Genomic DNA, 12,044 nt, shown 5'->3' with positions numbered 1-12,044 from the left:
TTTAAACACATCTTTTACATAAGCAACAAAAGTGCTGCTGTGTGACAGACCCCTTGGGATTCTGTGTGTATCCTGTGTTGATGCCTGAGCTTGCTACATTCATTTGCTTTCCCCTTGGGGCTGGCAAATAGTTGTTTTCAAGACAAAATTTCTTCCATTATTAACCACTGGAGGGTTCAAATGTGGAAGAATCACACCTCTCTTCCTTTGGCCTCTTCTCTCTGATGGCTGTGAAACATTAAACAATCTTGAAGTGACAGTATCCTGGAGTTGCTGAGGGAATATTCGGGAAGAGCCTGCCAGAGGCAGAAGGCAGCGGATCCAGGACCTCGATGAGGAAAGCAGAGTGGGTGGAGCTGCTGATTTCGGGAGTCTGTGTGAGAGTTGAAGGCTCTGAACTGACTTGCCGGAAATTGCTCTTTATTTTCAGCTGCTTTATGGCGGGGAGGCAGGGTGCGTGGGAAGGATCTACTTGTTTGATTCTTCAGACTAGCACAGGTGTCCTTTTCCCTCAGGGCATCCTGTTTTAAGGGTACTCAGGATTTGTTTTCATCAAGTATGGTAATATTCATAGACTCAGAAATGACTGTCATGAAGGAAGAAGTTCATTAAAATTGCAGATCCCACATAGAATAAATATTGCTAAAGTAAATATTTTAATTGCTTACTTATTATTCATTGGCAGTAAATTGAGCAGGAATCACTTTTTTTCTTTAAATGCTGCCCTATTATTGAAATACAAAATAGCGGGATAAGCACTGGGTGTTATGCTATACGTTGACAAATTGAACTCCAATAAATAAATAAATACATAAATAAATAAATAAATAAATAAATAAATAAAATGTAGCTCTAAAAAAAAGAAATACAAAATAAAACATTTAGAATTTGAAAAAAAAAAAAAGTCGCAGTCCCTAGAAACAGGAGACACTGCATGTGGTGAGGTCAGTCAAGAGGCAGAGGTAGAAAGCGTGGGCAAGAACCTATATTGTGGTTTCCATGGAACGAACAGGCAAGGTAGGGTAAACATGTTTAGGATTAGCTAGTCTGAATACTTTCCTTGGGCTCTGGGGTGTAGGGGCTGTCCCTTGGTGGCTGGTACCTGGCCCTGGGGTGATAAGAGCAGCTGGAGAATGGCCCAGACTGCAAGAGCTCCTAAAGGAGGTGATTGGGGTTAGGGCTGTGGATTGTTTGGTTTGTTTATGAGAGGCTTGCTTGTGGAGGAGTTGTTTTCCTACCTTTAAGAATGGGCTGACCCCAGGAGGGGCAGGCTCTCCAGAGTCAGGAAGGTCCCAAGACATCAAAGCATCAGAATACAGAAAATAAAAAAAACATAGTACACATCAGGACAGCCAAATATTGTTGCACAGGTTGTATCTAGCACAAGATATCTGGCCAGGATGGTAAGTAGGGCTAAAATTCAAATGAAGCCCTGTTCACTAGTTGTGGACCTGCAGGACTGCATCCAGTTGAAGGGGCTGGCTTTTTCTTATTCATACAAAGGCACCATGACAGAGGCCCATTATGGCATTTGTCTCAGGTTACTGTTCTGAATCATTTGTGATTATTTGATCAATCTCTGTTTTCGTGACTGAGCCATCAGTTCCAAGGATGCAAGATAGTCCTTATCTGTTTCCCACTAGAGTGAAAGCTCCAAGAGAGCAAGGATCAGGTTTGCTTTGTTCACCACTGACACATCTTGGTGCTGGTAAATGTTTATGTGATGACTAAATGGACAGTGTGCAGGATTTCCGACTCCAGATTTTTTTTAAATTTTATTTATTCATTCATGAGAGACAGAGAGAGAGAGAGGCAGAGACACAGGCAAAGACACAGGCAGAGGGAGAAGTAGGCTCCATGCAGGGAGCCCGACGTGGGACTGGATCCCTGGTCTCCAGGATCAGGCCCTGGGCCGAAGGCAGCGCTAAACCGCTGAGCCACCCGGGCTGCCCCCAACTCCAGAATTATATGTTACCTGTACCCTGAACTCTTCTTTTGACAACAAAAAGATCATCCTCTGTTCTCCTGCCATAGAATTGATTAGGGTGAGTAGCATCCTCTTTGCTGGCTAGAGTTTGGCTCCTGTCCTTGACTCTTCTGGGGCCAAAAAGGCAGCCAAGCAGGGGAGGCTTTTTATTCTCAATCTGGAGATTCTTTTGTCAGCTTCTCCCTGTTACAAATCCTCTAGTGGTTCATGCCTTCGCGGCTGCCAGTGAAAAATAAGTGACTGAATGTAGGGCACAGAGGGATATGGCTTTCTGAACCCACCAGCTGTGGCTGGAGCCCTGGCTCCAACCTAAAAAAATAGAAACCTGTAGGAAGACCCAGAGGCTGCTAGGCATGGCAGTAGGGTGATTGCTGAAGAGAACCTGGATTCCTGGCTTGCTTTGACAAAAAAAAAAGAAAATAAGAACCAACTTTCTTTTTTTAATTTTTTTAAAGATTTTATTTATTTACTCATGAGAGAGAGAGAGAGAGAGAGAGAGAGACAGAGACACAGGCAGAGGGAGAAGCAGGCTCTATGCAGGGAGCCCGATGTGGGACTTGATCCTGGGACTCCAGGATCACACCCTGAACAGAAGGCAGAAGCTCAACCACTGAACCACCCAGGCATCCCAGCTTTCAAAAGAAGCCTTGTAGGGGGTGCCCCTAGCTGGCTCAGTCTGTAAAGCATATGATTCTTGATCTTGGGAATGTGAGTTCAAGCCCTATGTTGGGTGTAAAGATTACTTAAAAAAATAAAATCTGAAAAGAAGAAGAAGAAAAAAAAAGGAGGCCCTGGGGTTTTGCTCTGTGTTTACAAGTGTACACATACACCATGGGTGGAAAGAGGAGGGATCCTGGGGCCTGCAGCCATGTGCAGGCAGGGGAGGTGTCTGTGTTGCTGGGTCTCATCCTTCACAGGCCCCGGGCAGTGTTGCTGAGACCCTAACAGAATGTGTATTTTCTCATCTCTCTCCAGGTTTCCATTCTATTATGAACTAAAAATAGCATTTGTAGCCTGGCTGCTGTCTCCCTACACAAAAGGCTCCAGCCTCCTATACAGGAAGTTTGTACATCCCACACTGTCTTCAAAAGAAAAGGTAATTTATGCTGCTCAGCCTTTGACTCCTCCTAGCAAGTAAAAAATCTAAAAAGCAGTAAGTAAAAAAGACAGAGTGTTTTATTGTAGGAGACCTTAGATCGTCTCTTATCTGCCTCCAACAATTTGTTCCTTCTAATCTTTTTTTTTTAATCTATTTTTCGGACATGTTTGGGAATAGTGGTGAAATCCTGAAGAAGATATTATGTATCATTACTTATTGAAAAACATTTCCATAAATTTAAACAAAGGCAACAAAAGATTCACTCATAATTCAACTCGCCAAACTGAATTTTCTTCCTTTTGTCCTGCTCAGCCCCTGTCCTTTTATAGATAATGGATTTTTTTCATAGACTATTAAAAAATACTTTTAAAACTTAACATAGGAAAGTGGAAGCATAAAGTGATTAAATGACTTGAACTTGTTACCCAGATAGCTACAGATAGACACTGGAAGATACGACATCTCTTGTGCAGTGTTTGTTTTATTGTTCAGTGATAAATACATGCCTACCAGTGGAATCTCTGCTATTTTGGTACTTATCAGTTGATAAGTACTAATGAGAGTAGTCATAATAATTTGTTTCCTACTATTTACCTTTTGTGTTTATTTTGCTTCAAAGTACTTCACAAACATCTTTGCAATGAAAATAATAGATTTGTCTCATGTCAGAGATGGAAAAAATCGCAGGAAAGGGTCAGCAATAACTAAGTATTCAAGTAAGGATTACATCTCTTGAAAGTAATTTTAATTGTAAGCTGCTTATAAGATAATAGAACTGTATAAAATGATTTTTTGTTTAACATCTCCGCTGAACTTAATTTGCTGGATTTACTTTCAGTAGATTGTTCTATTGTTTTTTTTAAGATTTCGTACAATAATAAATGCATTACCTCTGTCTTACTGATTTGTTTTGATAACTTCTTTTTTATATGCATACCAGTCTATTTAAACCTTTCTTTGAAATAAAATTCTAAGTATACCAAAAAGAACCCTAAATACCCAAAAAACAAATACTTAACATAAACACAATATTTAAATTCTAAGATCTTCAGCATGTGTGCACATAACCCATTTGTACTTGATCTTCATAATGATCATGAACACCACAGTACATAGAAACTCATTTCTTCTTTTTTGACTTATTGTCTTAAATTGCCAAAAGTGGGGATCCCTGGGTGGCACAGCGGTTTGGCGCCTGCCTTTGGCCCAGGGCGCGATCCTGGAGACCCGGGATCGAATCCCACGTCGGGCTCCCGGTGCATGGAGCCTGCTTCTCCCTCTGCCTGTGTCTCTGCCTCTCTCTCTCTCTCTGTGTGTGTGACTATCATAAATAAATAAAAAATAAAAAAATAAATTGCTAAAAGTGGGATTGAGTCCAAAATTATATAATCCATTAATTAGATTACATGATCTTCTAAACTGATTGGGATATGACACTTAACAAAATAGGAGCACTGGAGGTGCTTTTTATATAAATTTCTATTGTTTCTGAAAGTTGAGTACTTAGGACTTCTAGGGGGAGGCTTTAGGGGAAGGTATTAATTGGATGAGCAGATTACTACAGACATTTCCAAGAACTCTTTTAGGAACTAGGATACAGCACTGGCTGTCTCAGAAGGGTGGATTTTGAGGAATGGGATCTCTCTCTTGCCCTGGTTGTCACATCCCTACTCTTTGCTTACCTTTCTCCAGATGCTGGGTTTACCCTGAAGCCATCAGTGTCATTTCCATTGAAGTCAAGGAGACTGGCTCTTAAGAGCTGCCAAGAATCCCACCAGAGTCAGTCAGGGGTCACAATGAAAACTTAGTGTGGTGACTTGTTGTGGAAGCCTTAAACAAGGAATGCACGGGGGTCGACTGTCCCACTTCATTCCTCAAAAAGGAAATGCACTGATATGCCAAACTTCAAATGAGACCAAGACCAAGTGTCATTGTATTACTAAACTCTGAAATGAGCTACTATGATGTACAAAACAGCTGTTCTTTAAAAGAGAGAGAGAGAGAACATGAACGGGAGAGCGGCAGACAGAGGGAGAGGGAGAAGCAGACTCCCTACTGATCAGGGAGCCTGATGTGGGACTTGATTCCAGGACCCTGGGATCATGACCTGAGCCAAAGGCAGACGCTTTACCAACTGAGCCACCCAGACACCCCAAAACAGCTGTTCCTTAAATGGTGACAACAAAACAAACCAAATCAAACAAATGAAAAAATAAGCCAGAGTTGATGCAAATTTGAAGTAAACCACTATTTTTGTCCCTGGGGGAGAGACTTCAACCCTCTTTCCAACCTTCCCCTGACCCTGGAGATGATTCTGAATGACTTCTCATTTTGCTTTTATTTCATTATCTGTAAAATGATCTCTCTTATCAACAAAAATAGCACTCATCTCTTTCTGTGTCCTCATTTCTCCCCCTTGATACCTACATGGGGAGGTATTTGGATATAGTATGAAAAAGCTACAGAATAGAAGAATTTCAGAGCTGCAAGGACCTGACCCCTTTGAGATAAGAGGTTGGCAGTGGTTCTCACTTATTGAAACTAGCCACTGTGTTAGATGCTTTACTGAAATGATCTCATGTAATCCTCACTGTGCTCCATGAGTTAGGTACTGTCACAGTCCTCATTTTGCAGAAGGCTAAACACTTGCCGAGACCTGACAGCCAGTCTGAGGTCTGAGGTTAGATGTTCCATTCTTGGCATTCTCTCCCCCTTCAGTTCCTTCATTGTCTTATAGAGTGGCTGTGTGTAGAATGGCAGGATGGTCCACATTCAGGACCCTTGGAGCCTTCCTGGAAGGCTAGAGGACTTTAGGAACAATCCTAGGGTATTGCTCGAAAAAACCTTCTTGGATCAGTAAGTTGCTGTTTTTTCAAAATTCCTCTTTCACTTCTATCTCTTCTGTTTTCTTCCCTCCTCCTGGCTACCTTCCCCTCAAACACACCCCCCAAAGTGCCTATGACTTTTCAGTCCCAGTGAGAATCCATGATTGGGCAAGCTGCCAAGCCCAGTGCTCTGGGGGGAGAAAGAACAGAGATTTATTTGAGCCTTCCAACTCAGTGTGTCTCTGTTTTACCTTCAACAGGAAATCGATGATTGCCTGGTCCAAGCAAAAGACCGAAGTTACGATGCCCTTGTGCACTTCGGGAAGCGGGGCTTGAATGTGGCAGCCACAGCAGCGGTGATGGCTGCTTCCAAGGTACTGTGTGGGACCCTGAGCACCACAGCCACTTGAGCATCTCCCCTCCAGCCTGCCCTGCTCCTTCGTCACCCATGCAGCTAGCACAGGACAGTCTCAGGACCAGTCAGGGGTTCCTCATTTGGGGGAGGTTCCCTTTGAAAATTGGATGGAGAAATTGGTGACTCTTGCCCCCAGAAAATCGTGCACAGGCACACACATGCATATACGCACAAACAATGTGTGCAATATTTAAGAGGTTCCCAGAGCACCTGAAACTCATTATATATCCCAAATTAAGAACCTCTGAATTACTTGAAGCTTAAACTTGGGAGAAAGAGGAAAGAAAAGGAAGAGAGTAAGCTCTTCTTTGCAATTTCCCAGGGTGCACTGGGAAAGACACCTGAACTCAAAATAATCAGGTGGGGAGACTACCTGAGTGAGTGAGTGGCCCCACGCTCATGTGGCCCAGCAGACCCCGGGGAGGAACCCAGGGTACCAGAGGAGGTGAGTGGTTCAGACACGGAGGAGGAGGATGTGTATAGCAGTGGCAATGAGACCTGGAGGAGGTTTGAAGTAAACACTGGTCGTGCAGGACATTGTGATGTAGACATCACTTCCTTCTCTTTTCCATCCAGCCCCATTCATGTCCTCTGTAGTCCTTCCTAGCTTCTTCTCATATCACATTCACCTTATTGCTTCAGTTTCTCATTATGTGCTCAGCCCTGAAATATTAAATTGGTAGTATTTCCCCCTGGAGTAAATTCAGCAGATTGCCTTGTGTTTCCTGCTTACACCCTTTACCCTCAGCCCAAATGTAGAGGAGGGGTCTATATTCAGCAAGGGGTGGAAGAGAGGCAGTTATGCCAATGTTTGGGCAGACAAACTGGGAGGTGAGTTGTATGATCAAAGGGAAGCCTTATGTCCCTAGGTGATGACTGAGGGCAAGGGAGGCAGAGTTGTGAAAGGCTTTGGAAGAGGATACTGACCTTGGTGCTCCATGAGCTCTGAGTGGATGGTGGGATGGAGCATGTTCACAGCCAGCTGGGTCAGGGGACCAAGCTGAGTTTCTGTGTCCTGAACCAAGAGAAGCACATTAGGAGCATTTCTGGAAGACAGACTTACCACTTGGGGCTGAGTATTTGTTTGAAAAGTACTGTCCACCAGAAGTCAAGGAGTTCTGCATACAAAGGCTGGGAGAGAGAGAAGGAAAACCAAAAGGGAATGATTCCTAATCAGAGAAGGACCAGCTCCTTCTATAATACAGAACTGTAATGAGGTGTCCCCCTTAGTCCAATAGCTGCTGGCAAAATGATAGATCCCAGTGAGTATCTTTAGAGGAGACATTCCACTTTGGTATCCCAAGGAGATGTATCAGGATTTACAAAGAGCAGTGAATATCAAGATCCTTCTATTTGAGATGTAACCATTTTGTGCTTTTATTTTTAAGGTGAAAGATAAGAGAACTCAAAATTGCTAAATTGTTAATTCATCAGGTGAAGTTTGCAACATAGAGCTACAGAAACCTCCTCTCTGCCCCTCTCTCCACCCCATCTCCTCTGCTTCTGAAGCCTGAAGGAAGATGGGTATTTATCAGGGTGGCTCAGTGTGGGTCCCCTGGCCATACAGCAGCATGTGTGTAAATGTTATTCTGACAGTAATTCTGTAGGGCCATCCTTTTCCAGGTCTGCCTCAAGCTGGAGCCTCCAGAGTCTTGATACCATCTTGGCCAGCCACCGCCAGCCCCTCAGACCACCCGGGGAAGCCTGTGAGCCTAGGCCTCTAGCCAGGCACCCTACAACAACCAAACATGAAGGAAGCTCTAGACAGTCTGAAACTTTGCCTCAGGAAATAACCGCTCATTAGTTCTTTCTAGTTGTGCTACAATAGTGAGGGGTGCCCCCTTCCTGTTGAATCTGGTTTCAAATGAGAAAACTTTTTGCCTTTTGGGGGCTTTGCTTTCCCTCTCTTGATATAAATATCTTGAGAGAGAAACACAACTTCTCTTCCAAAAATAATGCCCTCTATTTTTGAAACAGATGTGTATTAAAAAAAAAAAAAAAGTAAAATCCAGTCTGGCTGAGGGGTAAATCAGTGGTTTCCACAGCAACAGCAGATCACTTCAGGCAGGGGTCAAGGGATGATGACTCACCAGTGACTCCAAATCTGGCTTTCATGTCCAAACCACCTGGGAAGCTTTGTTTTCATTTTTTAATAGATTCTCAGATGTGCTGATTCAGAATCTCAGGCAGTAGGCCCAATCTCTATTTTTAACAAGTTCTCCAGATGATTCTTAAGCAGCCAGCTCTGTACAGGTCGTTGCCTCAGGCCCCATCCAGAACCAGAAGTGCCCAGGTGATTAGGGTTAGAGCACTTCACTTACATTCCTGGGATGCGGACTTAGCTTCTTAGAAGCATTAACCTTGAGAATGAGAAAGTGGGGTGTGTGTGTGTGTTTCATTTCCTTAAAACTTCATGCCAATTGGGGAATACTATGGTGGGAATACAAATTTTTCTCCCTCTCTGTAATGCTCCAGAGAGCCTAGCACAGTGCACTGCACCCAGCCGAGCCCTGAACAACCTTGGTGATTCCCCCGGGGGAATAGAGCAGTTTTGTAGGGGGGAAAAAACCCCAGCATCCTGGCAAATCCCCCATGACTATACTTTAATGTCCAAACCAGAACATCTGAGAGTGAAAGGGGTGCTGGAATAATTATACCAGGAATAGGTATGAGGCCTGTCCCAAGCAAACCAGGAATTAGGGTCACCCTACTCATAGCTCCATTTTACAACTCTTGTACCTTGCCTCTCTCCTCCCAAAAAAACACCCTCAACTCACAAATTGGTTCTAACTCTAAATATCTACTGCATTTAGCTAAATGGACCCACAAGAGAGTGTGAGGCAACTGAGAGACTATCTCTTACTTCAGACATATTAGGGGTCAGGTGCTTGGATGAGGGGTCACTGCTCCCCTGTCTTCTGTTCTTTTTTCCATCCTTTAAAGCCTCCCAGAAAGGAAGTATAGAATTTAAGAGATCTCTTGGTTATATTTTTTCTTTCCTTTTTTTTTAATTGAAGTATAATCGACATGTAAAATTATATTAGTTTCAGGTGTACAACCTAATGCAGCCACACTTTGAGTTAATCCTTTATTTTCTTGTAATATTGAGTCCTGAGCCCTGTCCCTAAAAACAACACAAAACAAAAAAACAACAACAAAAATTAAGGTTTGCAGGATTTTTGCATCATCAAGAAAAGTGAAGAAACTTTGTGCACCATATTGTACCAATGTAAGTTGTTATTAATGTTAACATTGTTTTATCTTAGAACTAGAAAAACAAAAACAACACAATTACACATGGGAAATTCCTCCCCAGGCCTACTAACCTCTATCCCACTCCCACTTTTCCCCAAGGTCTAATCCTTCTCTCTGGAAGTGTCGATGCATCTTTTCTTTCTATGAAAACTGCTCTGTCTCCTTCCTGAGGACACCCTTCTCTAGGACCATCTGTCTAAATGTCCCTTGTCTCCGAGTTGGCTCTGCACCTGGATATTGGGTGTTTTCTAGCCAGTAATTCCACCTAGCGGGAAAATTGGGCCCCAGGTTTTTTGAAGACTAGAATTGGAAGTCTCTCTCTCTTTTTAAAAATGATGCTCTAGAATAAGCGAAGCACATCCTCACACAAAAGAAACCATGTGAGAAAAACAATTGATCAAAAGTTTGAAAACTGAAGTGTCCATGGCACCCTATGGCTCTTGAGCTTGGAAGCATATATTAGGTCTCTTCCACCTGCCCAGTTCTTAGGCCTGGTAAACCAACCTTGCTTTTTACTTGTCTCATAACTTGGAAAATAATGTTATTTTACTCCCTCTAGAGATCCTATCCCTAGAACAGTTCCACTGGAACCAATATCATTGGTAAGTCATCTGGTTAAGACACTGCTCCAAGTAGTGTTGGCATTCAATGGATTCGGGATTCTTCTGCCCCAGATTGTGTATGGGCTTTTCTCCCTCAAATCTAATATTTCCTATTATATTGTTAGCTTCTGGAGGTGAGGGTCTCTAGATTCTTATCCTTTGTTTCTTGCTTAGAAAAAAAAAAAAACACACAGAATAAAGAACCTAACAGTACCTACTTGTTTAGTGTTCTACACTCATAGCTACTCATCAAACCTTGTTGATTGATCCGAAGAATAAACTTTTTTGATTCTCTAGTCCTGCTCTGTTCAAGTGGTTATTTATATGAATTAGTTAAAAGTAAGTTAGTGTAAAATTCAGTTCCTCAGTCATACCAGTTGTATTTCCAGTACTCAGCAGCCATAGTATAGCAGGTGGCTGGCACAGATACAGAACGTTTCCAACATCACAGAGTTTTTTTTTGTTTTTTGTTTTTTTGGGCAGCACTGCCCAAGTCCTCTCTGAAACCTCTTGGGTTATCTTTGCCTTATTTTCACCCCTTCACCTGCAGTGCCCTAGCTTTGACAGGACCCCTCCTTTACCCACTCAGCACTTTGGGGCCTCTGTATATGAGGTTGATCAGCAAAAATAGGGAAATAGAAATGCAGCTTATAGTGTCACCCATGGTGTCGCTTTCTTTTCTCCATCTTCTTCCCTGGTCCAGCCCCACTTTCACACCATGACTCCATTTTCCCCAATTTGCCAGTCAAAACTCAGGCACTCTACCTTATGGTGTGGTCAGCACCCACCAGAGTATAGCCAAACCTTGGTTATAGCCCTAGCATTTTAACAGCTGGGAACAAGCCACAGAGAGACAAATCCTGGTGTTTTCCCACTCATTATTTAAATTCCCACTCAATTTTGCCTTGAAATAAAACTCTACAAAACAGTTTGCATAGTTTTTTAAAAGTTCCTCTATCTTTAATTCCTTATCATTATCTTTTATCCATCACTGCTTTATCTAAACCTCTTGCTTGAAATAAATTCTGCTTTCAAACCACTGTGAAACTATTTTTGGAATCAGAAGCTCATTCCCAGAAGTTTGTAAGACTAGTGACTTGGGGTTCTGGCCAGACTGGAGTTGTTTGCCTTTGCCTTTGGTTTGTTGTTTTTCTAGCTGCCTATTGTGTACTGATTAGTTGTAAACGATGTGTTTATAATTCATCAGAGGGAAGGTATTCATTTCCCTCTTATAAAACTTCTCTGTATGGACTCATGCTCAGAAAGTATTTCCAAGGAAGAAGAAAAGACTGCTTTCCCTTCCACGTCCCTGTGTCTCACTTCACAGTCACACCTCGTGTCTCTCCATCCAAGTAGCTGAGGAACATTAACCAACTATTGTGCTAGGTTAGGTGAAGTTAGCCTTCTTTCTTCCATTTTAGTCAAGGAGCGTGTGACATAAAATTAATATTTAGAATTCACTACGGCAACCAGTTTTAAACACCAAGATTATCTAAACTATTATGGACAACCTGCTGAAAAAGTTTGGAAGTATTGCCTACCCTCTACGTCTCCCAAACAAATCGACTTGCACCCAAGCTAAGCTTTCTGCAACTTGTTGATGCAGAATCACCCAAGACTTCCTGCCAGTGCAGGTCTGCCACCTTTGTCCGCAACACTCCATCTTTCTGGATTCCTTTCCTCCTGTGTTTCTACCAGGACAGCTACCTCACCTCTGTGCACCTGGTAGATGTTTAGGCAGAGGAAAACAAGCTGCAGAGCCACCAGTCAGAAGAAGAACTGGGGGCTCACGCAGATGTCTCTTGCCCCTTCTGTTCCAAGTTTACCTGTGGAGGTTATATGTAGCTAGATGCATCAAGGG

The 12,044-nt window shown here is 42.7% G+C and overlaps 1 protein-coding gene across 4 annotated transcripts in view; it reads left to right on the top strand.

The window, feature by feature from the left end:
- REEP1 (receptor accessory protein 1) overlaps positions 1 to 12,044 on the top strand; it is a 100,635-nt gene that overhangs the window by 62,920 nt on the left and 25,671 nt on the right. For all 4 annotated transcript variants that reach the window (XR_013349198.1, XM_077843181.1, XM_077843180.1 and 1 more), the window contains exons 4-5: positions 2,963 to 3,083; positions 6,172 to 6,285. Coding sequence is in view for 3 of the 4 variants with exons in the window: in XM_077843181.1 (XP_077699307.1) it covers positions 2,963 to 3,083; positions 6,172 to 6,285 (235 nt within the window). In the remaining variant the exon portion in view is untranslated. The remainder of the gene's footprint in view (positions 1 to 2,962; positions 3,084 to 6,171; positions 6,286 to 12,044) is intronic.

This window comes from Canis aureus, chromosome 12, assembly GCF_053574225.1.
Source record: "Canis aureus isolate CA01 chromosome 12, VMU_Caureus_v.1.0, whole genome shotgun sequence".
In the NCBI taxonomy this organism is placed as follows: domain Eukaryota; kingdom Metazoa; phylum Chordata; class Mammalia; order Carnivora; family Canidae; genus Canis; species Canis aureus.
This window is presented reverse-complemented; position numbering and strand designations above follow the sequence as displayed.